This window comes from Grampus griseus, assembly GCF_964374135.1.
Source record: "Grampus griseus genome assembly, chromosome: 17".
Lineage (NCBI taxonomy): Eukaryota > Metazoa > Chordata > Mammalia > Artiodactyla > Delphinidae > Grampus > Grampus griseus.
Genome location: NC_139011.1, coordinates 47405736 through 47424694, shown reverse-complemented (window position 1 = coordinate 47424694; position 18959 = coordinate 47405736). Strand labels below are relative to the sequence as shown.

Sequence of the window (18959 nt, the reverse complement as noted above, 5' to 3'; positions counted from 1 at the left end):
AGAAAAAAAAAAGTCAGAAAAATAGGTCCCTAGTAGAGAAGCACTCAACAGGAACTAAACATCTGAACGTTTAGACAGGATTAAACTCTGACAGGGCTTATCAGCCACCCCCACACGACTGAAGTAGTTGCAAGTGAGGTTAGACTGGAGTCCAGATAAGCAAGTGAATCTACACCCCTACCTGACTCACCGGGCTGAGAAGCGCGGAGCCCTAGTAAGTCACCACCGCACGTCCTCAAAGGGCTTTCCGCGCAGGAAATGGCAGCTGCCACACCCATCCCGCTACCTCTGTCTGGTGTTTGGCGACTCCCGGAAGACGCGCCGATGGGACCAGGGGAGATTCCTCCTGGGTGGGAGGGTCCGCTGACTGAGTGTGAAGCTGCGGAGAGGAAATTTCCCCACAAGAAAACCTTTCCAACCTTGTGGGTTGCGGGGAGAGAAGACAAATTGAGCGCCCCTGGCTCACTTCCCCACTCCCAAGCCCCCGCCCGAGCCCCGCCGGTGTGGCACACGTCGTCTGGTCGCCACAAGGCGGAGATCTCGGGCCTGAGGCCGAGGCCGGAGCCTTGCTGGGAGGATCGCGGGCCAGTGGCCCTCATCCCCGCCTCGGCATCCGCCGCTGACGTCGCGTGAGAAGTCTGGGGAGGGAGGAGCTCCGAAAGGCGGGCTCGGGTGGCTGGCAGCGCCTGGGAGGGCCAGGTCGGAGAGAGGAAGCTCCTGCCCTGTGCGCCCCGCCGCCGCAGAGTTGACCAGTCTCTAGAAGAGAAGAGTCCGCTCCGGCTCCGGATAAGCAGCGGCTTGGCGTCCGCTGCGCGGAGAATGGACGGCCTCGTGACCTCAAGTCCGGCAGGCTGTAGTGCCTGCCGAGCCGGCTCGCGCAGGGGGTGGAGCCGCGGGAGCGGCGGGCACTTCCGGAATCGATCGGCTGCTTGAGTGCCCGCGCCACCCGCTACCATGAACGAGGAGGCCATCTGCAGCGTCCCGCCCACCATCCCGTACCACAAGCTCGCCGACTTGCGCTACCTGAGCCGCGGCGCGTCCGGCACCGTGTCTTCTGCCCGCCACGCAGACTGGCGCGTTCGGGTGGCCGTGAAACACCTGCACATTCACAGCCCGCTGCTCGACAGGTAGGGCGCCCTGGCGGCTCCACCGCGGAGCCCCGAAATCTGCGTTCCCCACCCCACTGGCTCTAACCCCCGGCAAGCGGGCTCTGAAGCCCAAGCGACGGTGACCACTTGGGATCGGCCGCACACCTCGTCACCTCTAGGCAGCCGTTCAACGCTTGGGCTAACATGGTGGGGAGAGCAGGCTTCTCTGGAGATGCAGCAATCACGCTTCTTTTCACTGCCCTCTCCTTTTTTTCTTACTCCTGGGCCTCCTTTCTCCAGACACCAAAAATCAGCAATCACAGCCCAACTCTAAACGTCCTCTTTATTGAAGTTGGGTTCTGTTTGCTTTGTTTTTCCCTTTTTTTTTTCTTTTTTGAAGTCGAATTCTAGGGCTGCACTGCCCAATAGGTAGCTCTTAGCCATAGGTGGCTATTAACTTTTTTTAAAAGTGGCTATTAGAAAATTTCAAATTGTATATGTGGTTCACATTATATTTTTATTGAACAGCACTGCTGTAGAGTCTGGGACGTTTTGGTTTGGGCTTTTTGTTGTTTTTGGTTTACACATGTAGGCATGAAAGTTTAGATATCAGACTCAATTTAGTTTCTCCTCTTACCGTCACAGGGAAGGAAGCCTGTCTCTAGAGGAAACTTGTATTATTTTTGCTAACAATAAACTGAAATCAGAAAGCTGTTAAATGACCCAAACTTTTGAATGTCTCTCCCATCCTGGACCAAGTTTAGTGCAATGTCCAGATTTCAAGGGAAGGCTAGATTAGTTCCTGTTTCCAGAAAAACCTTTCAACCGTATATATTAATCAGTGAGTCTAGTCACTAGTCTTGTGTATTTTCCTTCCAATAGGAATTTAACTAGGCCCTGCATTCAATTCTTAGTGAGTTAACATCCATGACTGCAACATTCTCCTCTCCTCCCCCTATATCTAAAGTGAAAATACATCATGCTAGATGCCTGATTAGCTAGAGGCTGTCAGTATCCAACAGCAGATAAATTCCTCAGCTTCAGCCCTGCTAATGGTATTGACTTTCATCTGCCTGTGGCTTTTACTTGCTCTCTTGCTATCAGGCTTGGATGGGCTAGATCTCACAGTAAGTTTGAGACACCTCTAGAAATTGTTCCCGCTTCTTGTGTACCATAATCCTGATTTAGTGATATACAGGGTATATTTACCCTGGGTCTTGAATTCTGTGGAGCGATTACTGGGAAATTATGTGTATGTAGTCAACTTTGAAGGGTGGTGGTTGATTAGAGAGGGTAGATGTATTTTAGAATCAACTATTAAAATATGTGGAAATCTAGCACTGATGGACTCCTTAGGTATTTTAAAGGAGATTGATCCTCCCATTTTGGATGCTGCTTCTCAAGATTTTAATTTATCTAAGTTTTGTGCCATTTGGGGCCAAGAAATGAAGGGAGTTCCCTCTCGTGCTCATTAACAATTTCATAATCTAAAATTCTTCACTAAATCGGGTAGGAAATTAATTCTGCCGTCAAAGACGCCATAAGGACCAGTGCAACACTCTGGCATTACTGCATCACATTTTTTCTTCCACTTGTTTCCTAGAATGTTAACATTAGCTGTATTTATGTAGTCTGAGCATAGGACTGGGCTCTGCAGTTGACTCACAGGGTGTCTTATGTCCTCACTTATGAAGTGGGAATAACAGATACATGTACTTCTTGGGCTCTGGTGTGGATAATGTTTGCATTGTTCTTTGAGATCACAAAAGAAAACTAAGTTTATGTGCTGTAACATGTTCTTATTTTAGTGATTGGTGAATTATTCTCTGTAACCTGACTTCTGCCCATGAGAGGACCTTCCCCAGCAATCTCCCAACGCCTTATGAATAGGTGAGTCTGAGAGGTTGTTCAAATACCTTGTGTAAACAGTGTAACTGTTTTGTAACTGAAATTTGTTATGGGTAATTTTGGTAATATGTCTGTAAAAGCTGTTTTACATTTTTATTTTTTTAATATAAAAACCTAGTTTTAAACTGTGTTGGCTTTTTCTGTTTTCCCACTCATTCTTCCTGAAATCTGACTTCAAGAATTTTCCTTCTCTGATTAAGCAGTGAGTGGAAAAAACAAAGGCTTTAGCGTCCCACAATTGCAATTCAAATCTGACTCCAAATCTGCCACTTATTGTTGGCATGACCAATAGAAATTATTAATTTATGTGAGCCTTCGTGCTCTCATATATAAAGTAGGGATAATGAAACCAACTGTAGTAAAGTGGCCAACAAATAATAGGATCACAAGAGAAGGAAGAATGCATCATACTCTTCATGGGAGGGGGAATTAGTACATTAAGTATCAGTAAGATATCCCCTAGCATGCCCTCTCTATAATTCTTTCTCAGGGAAGGTTTCTCCAGGAACCTTCCCAGCAAAGGTGCTACTCAATAACTGTCTTGTTGACCTACATTTCATGAGGCAAATACAGACCTGTTTCAGCTTAGGAAATATAAATTTAATTAAAGCAGGTCTCACAAACTGGTAAAATGGGTTGCCTCACAGTTGGGATATTAAGTGGCTGAAGAGCAGGGAGAAGAAGAGAAACTCTTTTATGCATTCTTGTAATTCTTGAATTTTGAAACATGTAAGTATATTACCTCTTCAAAACATAGATGACTAAGATGTTTTTGCTTTATTTTGCTTATTGTTTGTTTTTAAAGGAGGCTTCATAGTGTGGTCTGGAATGTCTGTTGCTTTTCTTATTTCGGCAGGCATTCATCAAGAGCTTGGGTGGTTTAAGCACCAACTAATCATCATTGTTTACCTAATAAGCTTCTCCTAGAGACAGTTCTCTTTCTATTACTGCTGCTACCAATACCAAACCATCCATGGAAAAAAATTGGTGACAAATGCAGTTCCCTTCATATATATGTACACACACACATACGTACACACACACACATACATACACACACATATACACATATATATATGTATATACCTCCCTTAGTCAATCAGGTCAATCAGTCAGCCACCAGAGCCTGGGTATTCTATTCAGCTAGTGTTTTTCTTTCTATTTACACTGCAACCTTTATAGTTTCAGACTCTCATTGCTTCACATCTTAACTAGTATTATAATCTTCTAATACCTGGCTTTCAAACTCTACCTCCTTCTGCTGATCCTACACCTTGCTGCCAAGTTAATCATCCTAAAAGTTTGTTCCACTCCTGTCACTCCTGTGCTCAATAACCTGTAGTCACAACTCAGTGACTACCAAATCAAGTGTAAATGCTCTCACCTGGCTTTAAGGCTCTGAGATGAGGCCCTACCCTACCCTATTCACCTCACTCCCTTTACACACGCTGTTACACATCCTGATTCATATTAAACAATTTGTCATTTTCCAGATATAGCCTGTACTTTAACTTCCTTGAGTTCATTTGATACACATCTATTAGACAAATTCTGTGTGCCAGGTACTGTTCCAGATCCTGGGGAGACACAGATGAAAAAGAAAGGCAAAATCTCTTCCATCTTGGAGAGGGACCACATATCTTGGATGCCCTTTTTCCAGTGGTTGAAATTCTATCCATCCTTAAGGTACTGTTGACATCTCTCTCTAAAGACTGTAGCAACTCCCTTAGCCCAGATTTACTAGTTCTCTGAGCTCCCTATATTTATTTATTTGCGTGCTTATTTACTTGTTTTTGATGGCGCTTATCATATTCTGCCTTATATTTTAAGTATTTGGTTTTCTTTTTTTGCCTTTCTTATTTTTTAACTTTATTGAGGAATAATTGACAAATATAATCGTATATATTTAAAGTGCAAAACATGATTATTTGCTATACATATACATCATCATGGAATAATTACCAATATCAATATAATTAACACATCCAAAGACATACAAGTGACCAATAGGTATATGAAAAGGTGCTCAACATCACTAATCATTGGAGAAGTGTAAATCAAGACCACAGTGAGTACTTATTTTTCTTAAAAAGATTTCTGGACAGTTTGAGGTCATAGACTATGTGTTTTGTTTTTTGGTTTTTTAAACTTACTAGTCTCCATAATGCTGAGCACAGTTCTTTATTCATAATAAATGTTCAATATTTATTTGTTTTATGAATGAAAAATCAAATGAACCTGGGATCCAGAGTTAGCCCAGGGATCCATTCTAAGCATTTACCTGTTCTCAGTGTCCTTTTCCTGTGTTCCAGTATATAATTTCTAAGCATTATTGACCCTTATGCAACTATTATCATCTAGTCATTAAAATCTACAACATTTAAGTGTTTTAATATTCAGGATATTTAGAAAATTTTTACATGGTATGCAACCATAAAATTTAATATAATAGTCTAATCAAATTTGATCATTTTAATACAACATAAACTTAACGTAATTAGTTCAAGCACCTATCATTCTAATATAGACTTTATAAACTTAAACATGGTATTCTTTCCCTTTCCTGAGAAGAGTACAATAATAATCTGTATGTAGCACTTTTTTCTGTCAGTGGCTTATACAGGTATTTTGGTCTCTAAACAGACCTATGGAATATATAGGGTAGATATTATCCCAACTTTAAACACGAAGAAACTAAGAGAAGCTGCATAATTTACATGAGGTCAAAAGCTAATGAATGAAAAAATCCAGGATTAATTAATATTTATGGGCTTGATAATTATGTATTTTTCCTTACTTTGAAATAATTATACATTTTCTTTCTTCAGTGAAAGAAATGATGTCTTAAGAGAAGCTGAAATTTTACACAAAGCTAGATTTAGTTACAGTCTTCCAATTTGGGGAGTTTGCAATGAGCCTGAATTTTGGGGAATAGTTACTGAATACATGCCAAATGGGTCATTAAATGAACTCCTACATAGGGTAAGTATTATACATTTTCAGTCGTTATAATTCTGTTATTCAACCTATATAGTACTTTCGTTTTACAAATGATCAGATTATTTAGGGATATATAGATGAATCAAAATAAGAATAATGAAAAACTTCACCATTTATGGCTTCTTTTGTGTTGTTAAAACTACTGTGGGGCTTCCCTGGTGGCACAGTGGTTGAGAGTCCGCCTGCGGATGCAGGGGACATGGGTTCGTGCCCCGGTCCGGGAGGATCCCACATGCCGCGGAGCGGCTGGGCCCGTGAGCCATGGCCGCTGAGCCTGCGCGTCTGGAGCCTGTGCTCCGCAACGGAAGAGGCCGCAACGGTGAAAGGCCCGGGTACCGCAAAAAAAAAAAAAAAAAAAAAAAAAATACTGTGGAGTCAGACCCTGCATTCTAAGTGACCTAGATTATTTTGCTTAGGTTACTGTTCCTGAGGTTTACATTGAATTCGAATATCCACATGTATATATATGTAAGAGAGGAACAGGAGAGAGAAAAGATAAACTCTGCACACCAGACAATTTATTGTTAGTTTAAGCCAGATTTCATTTTATGTTAAAGACAATGTAGGGTTCAAATTAAATGTTAATAATACCAGTTCATAAAGTTCTGAATTAATAGACCAAATAAATTTGAGTATCAAATACGTGAGCTTTTCCAATAATAGACAATGGCATGAGCCATGTACCTTTTTCCCAAGGTATCAGTTATCTGGCTTTAATTGTGAATCCCATCAGTAAACAAATATGGCCCGGTTGTGGGGGGTGTCCTCATTCTCAAAATATGTGTATCCATCTATTGTTGTTTGCTTGCTCTCATATTACTAAGATTATCTCTAGCCTGCAGTTTCTGTCAAGAAATATTTTTAAAGAACTCGGTCTCTTTTGTGAGGGGTGCTTTAGTTAAAACTGAGTAGTAACATAATCTGTAAAATCTAGTCACTGAACACTCCTAAATTCTGATACATCACAGTGATCTATAAGCAAACAAGAGAGAATGGGTGCCACTGTCACCACTCATGGAGTGACTTCCTCTTTATTTCGGGATACAACACATTCTGTTTGTGACAGGACCATCTGAAACAAGGGCAGAGTAAAGTAACTAGTGTCAGTGTATAAGATTTGTGTAACCAACACAGCAAGTAAGATACAAATACTAATTAAACGCAGTTTCCTTTTGTTAAATGAGTATAAGCATAAATTCTAATGTTGTCTTCCCATACCCCAGCACCACAGTAGATGCTCTGGTACCCAAATTTGGAGCCCATTAGAAATTCTAGAGCCTCCTACAGGGGGATTGCTGACTCCTGGAAGGAATCATAAAATACATAGTGAGCACTCATCTACCTTCCTCTCCATGATCAAAAGCTTCCATATAGCACTATACTGCAGAGAGGCCTTGTTACTTCTTTAAACTATATAATTTTCAGAAAAAGTTACCTTTTAAAAGATTAAAAGATTCAGTTACTCAAGGGGATGGGAATCTGTGTATACAAGAGGAAGTAATGTTGAACATTTGTGTTTTGTGTTTCTTTTGGTGTCCTGTATTATTAGGTCAGGATTTATCTTGAAGCACGTTCCCCCAACCTCACAAAAGATTGATGAAAAAAATCAAAATACTATGTAAAGACAAGTATTTTGAGCCACTCCCCTGCCAAGTTAGTTAATCAATGAACTATAAGCTGACCCATCTGCAGAAAAAAAATTCTTAAGAACAGTGTTGAGCTCAGTGGAAGCATACTTTTTCATATTATTTAGTAAAATGTACCCAGTGGCATGGTCCCTGATGATTCATAGTTGGATATTCCCAAATTATCTAATTTTTCTGAGTATGTTCATTCTCCTGGGAAGCTGTATTAAAACTTTTATGTTCAGAAAACATTTAAGAAAGTTCAGATGACTGTCACTTGTAAGTACCAGGAAATAGAAAACATTACATTTTTAATGTTTCTATGTTATATATACTTAGAAATGAAGATGATTTTTGTCTCCTTCACAAAAGCAAAACTCCCAAATGCTAATTTTTCAAGCTGAAATGCAAGTAAATATATGATTTAAAAATATGAAGTATTAATGCTTAGTAAGTAAATATATTATGGTCATAATTTTAATTGATGCAGTGGTTATCATCGTAATCAAGTATGGTTTTATATTAATAGGAAATTTAAAATATAAATTTTGAATAGAAACAAATTGTGTGTGTGTGTGTGTGTGTGTGTGTGTGTACACATTCATGGGCACAAGTTATTTGATAAGAAGCCATAGAATGGGAAGATGGGTATGAGTATAAATATATGTCTGGGTATTATACAGATAAAAAAATAATTTAAAACTGTCTCAATTGAAGAAAGACCCCATACCATGTAGTTGCATTACCAGTATAAACTAAAAGGAAATATCAGTACTGTAAAGTCATTATTTTCTCTAATAATTGAGGAAAGTAAGATACAAGGATGTTAAATAACGTCAAATTGATAATATAACAAAATGAGTATTTTTTGCCCTGAATTTAGTTATACCAGATATTTAGTTTAATACTATATTTCCTCATGGAATATTTCATTTTCTAAGTGGAAATAAATTTGGCCACTAATTTTAGTTTTGTTTCTTTCCACATATATGAAGAAAAATGAATATCCTGATGTTCCTTGGCCATTAAGATTTCGTATTCTGCATGAAATTGCACTAGGTGTAAATTACCTGCACAATATGAATCCTCCTCTGCTTCATCATGACCTGAAGACTCAGAATATCTTATTGGATAATGAATTTCACGTTAAGGTAGTTACTTTTTTTTGAAAAAAAGCTTATCTGCATCCTTGTGTTTAATAGTTTTAAAGACTTTTTAGTTATTTCTTCTATCTTACCAATTTAATATCTCTGCCTTTTCCATAGCCCCTAATTCAGTGCCACTTCTTCCTGCTGCAGTGAGTTAGTTATTCCTAGACTACAGACATTGGTAAAATTATGGTTCAAAATACAGTCATTCTGTTCTTAATTTAAATTGTCAATTATACCTTTGTTAACTTTTCATTTTGAAATTATTATAGATTCATAGATGGTTGCAAAGATAATACAAAGGAGTCCCATGTACCCTTCACCCAATTTCTACCAGTGGTTACATAACATATAATTATAGTACTATTTCAGGACCAGGAATTTGGCATTGGTACAATGCATGTATATAGTTCTGTATCACTTTATCATGTGTAAATTTGTGTAACCACCACAGCAATCAAGATATAGCACTACTCTGTCACAAGAAAGATATCACTTATGCTACCCCTTTATAGTCATACCTTCTCCCCTCCATCATACCTAACTACTGTCAACCACTAACCTGTCTTCCATCTCTATAATTTTGTCATTTCGAGAATACTATATGAATGGAATCATACAGTGTGTGATATTGTGAGACTGCTTTGTTCACTTAGCATAATGCCTTTGAGATCCATTTAAGTTGTTGCTTGTGTCAACAGTTGGTTCCTTTTTCACTGGTGAATAGTATTCCATGGTATGGGTGTACAAAAGTTGTTTAACCATTCAGCTGTTGAGAGATATTTTGGTTATTTTTAGTCTTTGGCAATTACAATAAAGCTCCTATGAACAGTCCTGTGCAACTTTTTGAACAAACGTAAGTTTTCATTCCTCCTAGATGAATGCCCAAGAGTGTAACTGCTTGGTCATATGGTAAGCATATGTTTAGCTTTTTAAGAAACTACCTAGCTCCTTTCCACAGTGGCTGTACCGTCGTATATTCCACCAGCAATGTATGAAAGACCCAGCTTTTCTGCACCCTCACCAGCATTTGGTATTATCATAGTTTTTTATTCTAGCATTCTAATAGATGTATAGTGATATAGCACCATGGTCTTAATTTTCATTTTCCTATAATGTTGAATATTGTTATTTATTTATTTGCCATCTCTATATCCTTTTCAGTGAAACATCTCTTCATATCTTAAGACCATTTTCTACTTGGATTCTTTGCTTTTATACTATTGGGTTTTAAGAGTTCTGTATATTTTTTAGATATAAGTCCTTAATCAGATATGTAGTTTGCAAAAATTTTCTGCCAGTCCAAAGTTTGTTCTTTTCATCCTTTTAACAGGGTCTTTCACAGAGCAAAAGTTGTAATCTATTTCTTTTATGATCATGCTTTTGCTGTCATGTCTAAGCACTCTTCACGAAGCCACAGGTATTGCAGATTTACTTCTATGTTATCTTCTAAAAGTTCCATAGATTTATGTTTTACATTTAAATCTGTGATCTGTTTTGAATTAATTTTTTGCATAAAGCATAAGATTTAGATACCTAAAGGCACCAGAGCAGTAGTGATTTCAGTTACCCTATATGTAACTGATGACAGCAAATAAAAAGTAGTTGCTGAGAAATTAATACTAAACGTAACTCACTTTATTTTTACATAGTATTTTGCTGCACTTCAAATAATATACATAATTGAAGATTATTATAAGTATCAAAAAATGTTCAAATAAGTAATAAGGAAGTTGGAACAATAGAAAAATAAATATAAAAAGTGTGAGAAAAGTTAAGTGAAAAAATAAACCTTTATTGAAGGCACTCCCTCTGCCTAGAATAAAATGGAAGGAAAAGGAAGAGAGAAGCAAGCTGCTGCCTCAATACTACTTAAAAAAAAGAGACAAATCTATTCCATCAGTTATAGAACCATACAGGTAGAAGTGACCTATTCTAGTCCCCTAATCAGCTGGTCCTCTGAATCCTCACTACAACAATCCCTCATCTCCCAAGGCAGTTACCCTGTGACAAGAGAGTGTTTAAGCTCCGTAACTGAATGACTGTGACATTTTTTTATACGATCAGTCAAAACTCCTTCTCTGTTGCTTCCACTCATCGGTCCTAGTGATAAAGTGAGTTCAAAGTCCAATTTTATTTCCACCTGACGGTGCTTCTGAGATTTGAAGTTAGCTATAATCCCCTTACTTCTCACATACACTTTTCCCTTATACACATCTTTAGTTTCTTCAGCCAATTTCCTTATTACATAGGTTTTAATCCCGGATGCTATCTAGATGCATCTGTGTTTAAATCTCTCTTAAATTTTGATCCTCAAAACTAATCCAAATACCCATATATACCTAACACAAGTTTGTGTGGCCAACACATTAGTGAGGTCAAACAAACCAAAATGTCAGAGTTTGGAGCAGAGAAAGGTCTATTGCAGGGCCAAGCAAGGAGAAGAGGTAGCTCATGCTGAAAAAACCCTAACTACCCAAAGGGTTTCAGCAAAGCATTTTTAAAGGCAAGGTGAGGAAGGGACACACCTTGGGTATGTGGTCAGCTCTTGCACAAATTCTCTGATTGGTTGATGGTGGTCAATCCTTAGGTGCTAGAAGGTCTGGGGATTACATGCCCATGATCATCAAGTAGTTAATTTCTTCCATTTGTTGGTGGTTTTAGCATCTGAAAAACTCAGGAAATATGCATCAGATACTATTATCTAGGTACTTTAGAGAGGAGCTAAAGCAGTAGATATGTGGGGGGAGGTCTGTCCCAGGAAGGCCTCATAGGGTCCTGGTCAGTTACACCCTTGATGTGGTGTGATAAATGTAGAATCGTCCTTAAATACTTTACTTCGTATTCATAGTTCCTTACTAATTCGTCTTTTGGGGGGCAGTCCTATAACAACATTCAAGTTGGGCTCAGTGTCAACAAAAAACACTGAGAGGTTTTCTTTCTTTCTTTTTTTTTAATGTATTGTTACTTAAGTCATGTCTCCTTGTCATGTACTTCACAGGATATTTTCTGGACATCATCAAAGTTTATCTTGTTACATTTGGGTGATAACTTCAGCTCTTAAGACCTTTTTGAATGTTTTTTCTGTAGTCCAAGGATTTTTAACTTTGTCCTCCAGCTTTGTGTCATCTTCAAATTTAATTAGCTGCTTTTTTTGTATCTTCAAGTCATGATTAACTATTAAGCAATACAGAGCTCAAATCAGAGCTACACAACATGGTCTGAAAACCTCCTTTCAGGTCAATATCAATCCTTTTATTAATTAGGGCTTTTGGAGAATAAGCATTCATTTTGTTTGGAATACTCCTAAAAGAGCTGTTATACAGCCCATATTTCTCCATTTTTTTCCATTAGAATATTACAAAAGTCCTTGCTTGACTGCTTTCCCAGGTGTCCTTGTTACCAAGTCCAAGTTCATACTGCTCACTGCAGGACAGGGCCAGTAAATCAACAGATGAGGTGTTGGGGCAAGGAATAGCAACTTTATTCAGAAAGCCGGTAGACCAAGAAGATGGTGGACTAGTGTCCCAAAGAACCACCTTACCCCAGCTAGAATTCAGACTAAAAGGGGAGAGAGTGTGGTTGGTTGTTGCAAATTTCTTGGACTTCTTTGTTCTTGCAGCAGTCCATGTAGGTCAGATCTTGATGTTCCTGTAAACGTCCAACAAAACAAATGTAATTGTCTGTTCTGTAACTTTTTATCTCTGTATGAATAGAAAAGTGTTATACCCTTAAAGGTCAGAGCCTTGAGAATGGGCTGTCTTGTATATTTCAGGCTATAGGCAACATTCTTAACTTGTAGCAAAAGCAATAGAATACGAAGGTTAAAGTAAAAGAAACAGATCCAATATGGAGTCAGATTTATTCTTCCTTGTTACATACTCATGACTTACTCCCTTTCCTTTTCTTCCTCATTATCAGAGTGGCTTTCCCTGACAACCCGCCTAGTTCCTCTGTATCCTCATACCTTGATTAATGCTTCTCCATAGTATTTTTCACCATCTTACAAAACATTTTTTATTAATATGTTTATTGACCGTCTTCCCCAATTATAATATAATAAGCTTCACAAAGACTAAAATGTAGTCTGTTTTATTCACTGCCACCTGCTTAGCATATGCCGTATAGAAGCATTCAATAAGTAGTTGTTGAATGAACAGATGAATGAATTCCAGATCCTCTATATATACCCGATAGGTCTGATAATTTAATAGTCAAGGATATTATTAAAGTACCTCAGAATGTTTTATAATATACAAACTGTTTTAACGTTTACTCTTTGACAGTAGTCCTACTGACAAAAAAGGAAATGAAGTCTGTCATTCCTTTATTAAGTATTTGTGGAGCAACAGTGTTGTGCTAGACATCCCAAGTACTTGGGATATGTCGCATGAGGTCTGAAATTGATCACTGGGCTAATATAATTTTTCATTAGTTCTTTCTGGCTCTTTTATCAATTACTCATAAAGTAACCCTTTCATTACATTTTTAATGTAATGAAAAGGGTAGTCTCTGCCAATATATAGATTTGCAAAATCAATATTATTTTCCCTTTTTAAAAATCAGAATGACATTTTCTTTTCTCGTATCCTGTAATACCTCTCCATCACCATGGAGGTATTCGCGAGTATTCTAACTAAACCTGAAATATATGTAAAATGCCCTGAGATTTGTCCTTTATAAACTTTTCAACCTCCTTGGACTTTATTTTCTTCATCTCAGTCCAGAAACTATTCTTGATACAGAAAACAGAAGCAAAGTAATAGGTGATGATGATCCCTACTTTCTCTTTTTCATTGATCAGTAGGGTAGCCATGGTCTTTCTTTGAAATAAATAGAATTTAAAATAGTTTGGCTTTGTGTGTTTTTTTTAACTTTTATTAGCTTTAACACATACAAAACTGTGACCTTTCTAATACTATTCTTATAAATTATGATACTCTTTTATATGCATCCTGTGTGTCTCTACTTTTTATTTTATAAATGTCCCTTAAAAGTCAAAGTTTATCAGTGACTCATGAAAAAGTAACAGTTACCTGATCTACCTATCTTCTTGGAAGGGCCTTTAAATGAAGTGCAAAAAATCTTTTAAAATACTTAATGAAATTAAATGGAAACACACCTTGCTACAGTTTTTTGAAGTAAATTTTTATACTGGAATGCTAACCAGAAACATAGTATCTAAAAGAAAAATATATACTACCAATTAAGATCAACCAGGACTTTTCTACTTTAAAAAGAATACATTCAATTTGTTTATCTGCTGGACAGCATCAATTAGTGCACCTTAAATACAAATGAACCTGTGGTAGGCTTATTTGAAATAAATGTTTATATGTACCACGTTTGATTTCTCAGCTATTCTGTCCATCATGTGTGGAACTTCTAAGAATACTTAAAGTTATTCCTCATAGCTTCTTACTGATAACTTTATAAATTTACAGACATGGATAGTATTATATAAATGAAAATAGCTATTCTGGTAGGGTAATAAGATTATGGATGATTTTTATGAATAGTGTGTTTTAATTTCCTCTAGTTTTTTAATCGTTTTTTAAATTGAAGTATAGTTGATTTACAATATTATGTTAGTTTCAGGTGTACAGCAAAGTGATTCAGTTTTATATATTTTTCAGATTATTTTCCTTTATAGGTTATTTTGAGATACTAAATATAGTTTCCTGTGCTAATACAGTAAATTCTTGTTGCTTTTATCATCTTTTTTAGCTAAAAAGAACCTTTACCTTTGAAATGCATGTTAAGATCTTGTATAGAATAGAAAAGTTCCTATCCTCTGTCTTCATTGCTGAATGATACCAGGACCCTCAAGAAATCATGGAACTTGTATTCCTCTCATCATATTCTTCACTTTTTTTTCTTCTCTGGAAGATCCTGGTGTTTGTAATAGAGAAGGGGGACAAATATGGTTCCATGTGAAAGCCAAACTAAATTAGCTGATAAAGGGAATTCTGATTAAGTTTTCTAGGTGAGATTTAAGAACATAGATGAAGACCTTAGGTGAAGTGAAAGGAGCACATAAGGAAGCAAGCTCAGAATACATTTTCTCCAGCACTGTATTCAAACCAGTATTTAGCCCAGTAGTTTGCAATTTGTGGGTCAGGTATAAGATGGACCACATCCCAGTTTTTGTGTTTTTTTTTTAACATTTCTCACTGTGGCACAGAAATAAACTTTGCTTCTCATAGTGATGCTTATTATCCTAGCAGATGTGCAGCTGGAGTACTGTTTTTGCTTTTAGAGAATGAGTGGGAGGAATAAGAGTTTGTAGTGGCAAGTAGAAGTAAGTAGGATATACGGTGCCCCAGAGTCTTAATACCACCTCAAAGTGTATTAAAGGCCCAGAAACTATGTACTGTGCTTATTAGTATTGTATGAATAAGAGCAATCTTTAGAGGCTTATTCCCATGTACAAAACATTAATAATACTAATACACAGGGGTCATTTACTACGTGTCAGATACTGTTCTGAGTGCTTCACTTAGAATAACTAGTTTAATATCCTCAGTACAACCCTGTGTTATGTTATTATCCCCAGTTTAAAGATGGGTAATCTGAGGCACAGAGAAATTAGAAAACTTGTCCAAGGTTGCACAGCTAATTAAGGGGTAGAAGTGGAATGTAAATCTAAGTAATCAAGGCTCTAGAACCCATGTTCCAGAACACATATTATATTGCCTTTAGAAATCAATCCAGCTTATCTTCATGTAGTGGCACCATGTTTCCTCTTGGTCTTTTCTAATTATTTTTCTTAGACTTACCCTTTTATTATGATACTGTATGAAAGATTCATATAGGCTACCCCCTCCCTTTTTGGAGTGGGGCCATAATTTTTTTTAATCTCAAATTCATCTAAACACTAAATAACTTATTTCTTCTCTTAAAGCTAGTGAACATTTTAAGAGTTAAATGATTGAACCACAAATGGTGTGCTGGATAGAGCTCATTCCACTCTGTTGACTCCTAAATTGTGCCGTGTGAAGATCTAAGTGATTTAAATTAAATGTCTTCAGAGTTTTCCTATACTCTTTTGTTCACTAAATATTGTTTCTGTTCTTACATTTTTGTCTCCCTTTAAAAAAAAAAACATTGCAACGTTTTAGATACTTAGTTATAAGATATTGTGTATTGATAGTATCTGCACAAAATTTACAAGTGAAGTAAAACTGTAAAGGACATATCAAAAGTACAGAATGTTTGTCACTGATAATGCTTTAGGCACTCCTTGTCATGGACATAAATATGTTTTATATGCTAACTATACTATTGTTAACAGATATTCTTTTAGTGGTAGGTATAAATCATATAATAATGAGTTATACTATATTGGAATTTTACTTATTTCAAACTTTAAGGATACTATTTTTAGCACATTATAAATAAGAACATATAAACCTGAGTTGTAAACAATACCCAGTGACAATCGTATTAGATATGACTAGTTTAGCAGTTTTGCGAGGTATAGGTAAATTTTGAAAGCACATGATATAAAGCTACTTGTCACAAAAAGTGAAGTGTATATACTCATTCAGAATAAAAGGCAAAAATACTCCTGTTTAAGTTTTCAAAACTTAGTCTCTTTTAAAATTTGTAATATTATGCTGAACTTCAAGTCAGTTTATATTGCTTTTAGAGTTGTTGGGTTCAGCACTATGGAATCCAATTTGTTAAGAAACTAATAGACTATTATAGAAATAAAATATTAATATATATAGCATTTACTCTGGTCTCATGTCTAAATATAATAAATATAAACAAAAACAATTCTTGAACTTTTTTAAAGAGAAAATTCAAAAATTCAATTACTTTTTTCCCTTCCAGATTGCAGATCTTGGCTTATCAAAATGGCGCATGATGTCCCTCTCACAATCACGAAGTAGTAAATCTGCACCAGAAGGAGGGACAATTATCTATATGCCACCTGAAAACTATGAACCTGGACAAAAATCAAGGGCTACTATCAAGCATGATATATACAGGTACAGCATGTTACTTTTGCTCAGAGTTAACCTTGTCTAAAAAACAAGATTAATCAATCCGAATTTTGAAGCTACATTTTAAAAGTATGATTTTTATGCTTCTCTCATAAGTGTGGTGAAAATAAATTAGAGACAGTGGTTAATGTTTTTCATATTAAAGATGCCTTGCTTTGGGAGTTCCCTGGTGGCCTAGTGGTTAGGATCCTGGTTTTCACTGCCATGGCCCAGATTCAGTCCCTGGTCAGGGAACTGAGATCCCACAAGCTGTGTGGTGCAGCCAAAAAAAAAAATTAAAAATTAAAAACGTGAAAATAAAGATGCCTTACTTTTTTTTTTAATATTTATTTACTTATTTATTTGGTTGCAGCGGTGGGCTCCTTAGTTGCGGCACATGGGCTCCTGGGTTGCAGCATGCAGGCTCCTTAGTTGCAGAATGCATGTGGGATCTGGTTCTCTGACCAGGGATCAAACTCGGACCCCCTGCATTGGGAGCATGGAGTCTTAACCACTGCGCCACCAGGGAAGTCCTGATGCCTCGCCTTAAGCTACTTTTACATCCTTAAAAATTATTAAAGCATATCTTGTTGTCCTATCAATTTATAATATTCAAGGGTTTTTATCATATGTGACCTTGATAGGTGGAGGGAAACAGTGCAGTTAACATTTAACACTACCAAAAGAGACAGTACTTACACCAGAAAAAGAGTCAATAGAATAGGGCTACATGAGACAGCCTTTTTTATTGCTCTTTATTTTGTGTGAATAATAGAATCATGTAATTAAAGGGCATAGCTTATCTAGGTGTTAAAGAATCATCCACAAGTTATCCTTGCCTATAACTTCAAGTTCTTATTACAGTAATTTCCTAATTTTTCAAATTGAATTAATTCCCTTTCAAAATAAAACTGTATATGAATATTCATCATCTTGGTTCTATATAGTGATTCTTTAAGCAGCATTTCACTACATTATTACTTTAAAAAATGGTATCTCACAGTCAGCTTTTAAAATCAGTACCATTTTAGTTTATTATGAATAGTTTATAAAGTACTATATGTATATTTTTATCTTAAAGAGCTATGCAGTTATCACATGGGAAGTCTTATCTAGAAAACAGCCTTTTGAAGGTAAGTGTACTTTGACTTCCTTATTCTAGGTGACATCATATTGGTAAGTCATACTCAGAACTATCTGAATAAAGATCACTTATTTTAAATCTGCCTAACAGTCATTTTGTGGAAAACACACTAGAAAAACAACAATTTGTCATTGTGAATCCACTGTATGATGGAAAGTACTGGATTAAGGATCAGAAAAATGTGTAGATTCTTCTTGTTCTGATAGTAATTAACTCTATTATAAGCCACTAAATCTCTTAAGTCCTCATTTTTTTATCTGCAAAATAAGAATTTTGAATTCTTATTTCTAAGATTCATTCCAGCTGTAAAATCGTTTGTATGAAAATTTAACTAGTGCTTCTTCTAAAGACCAGCAAATACTGAAGAATACTTTTAAAATTTTCTGATAATATTGTCTCTTTCTTTATTTTGAGGTTCATTTAGGTCAGTTTGCTGTGTAACAACCTCAGAATCTCAGTAGTTTACAAACTAAACATTTATTTTTCATTCACATTGGGTTATTAGTTGCTGTGGCCCTTCTTGGCTCTGCTAGGTTCTGCTCAGCTCTGCTGAGCTCTGTTTTACTCTGCTCTCTTCATACTCCATTGGCCAAATCAAATCACATGGCCAAGCCCAGAATTAAAGAGGTGAAGATATAAACTCCTCCCACGAGAGGCAGCAAGTCTGGCAATAGCTGGGATCTAAATATTCCTTTGACAGAAAGGGAAGTAATGAATTATTCCTAAGATTTTAAGATTCCCTCATGTTCATTTGGTTGGCTTTAGAATGTATTTAATATATTAAATCATAATATATTTCTAATGAATGAAATATATTTGTTTTGACAGAAGTCACCAATCCTTTGCAGATTATGTATAGTGTGTCACAAGGACATCGACCTGACACTAATGAAGAAAGTTTGCCATTTGATATACCTCATCGAGCACTTATGATCTCTCTAATAGAAAGTGGATGGGCACAAAATCCAGATGAAAGACCGTCTTTCTTAAGTTAGTGTACAGTTTTAATCTGGGCCTTTTGAATTACAAAAATAACAAATACGCTGTAAATAAAA

The 18959-nt window shown here is 36.7% G+C and overlaps 2 protein-coding genes across 4 annotated transcripts in view; one reads left to right on the top strand and one right to left on the bottom strand.

Moving 5' to 3' along the window:
* Positions 1-956, bottom strand: part of LOC309835240 (uncharacterized protein) — a gene marked incomplete at its 5' end in the record, with an annotated part of 11234 nt that extends 10278 nt beyond the window's left edge. The window contains one exon of the mRNA XM_082674658.1: positions 191-956. Within this exon, the coding sequence (XP_082530784.1) occupies positions 191-956 (766 nt within the window). The remainder of the gene's footprint in view (positions 1-190) is intronic.
* Positions 853-18959, top strand: LOC309835491 (receptor-interacting serine/threonine-protein kinase 2-like). Of its 3 annotated transcripts, none has more exons than XM_082674985.1 (6): positions 853-1127; positions 5825-5978; positions 8617-8772; positions 16609-16766; positions 17844-17893; positions 18733-18959. In XM_082674985.1, the coding sequence occupies exons 1-6, from the start codon at positions 955-957 to the stop codon at positions 18897-18899; spliced, it is 858 nt and encodes a 285-aa protein (XP_082531111.1). In that variant the 5' UTR covers positions 853-954; the 3' UTR covers positions 18900-18959. The 3 variants fall into 3 exon arrangements, with proteins under 3 accessions (XP_082531111.1, XP_082531110.1, XP_082531109.1); XM_082674984.1 differs by lacking the exon at positions 853-1127 and adding an exon at positions 2901-2978; XM_082674983.1 differs by lacking the exon at positions 853-1127 and adding an exon at positions 4128-4682.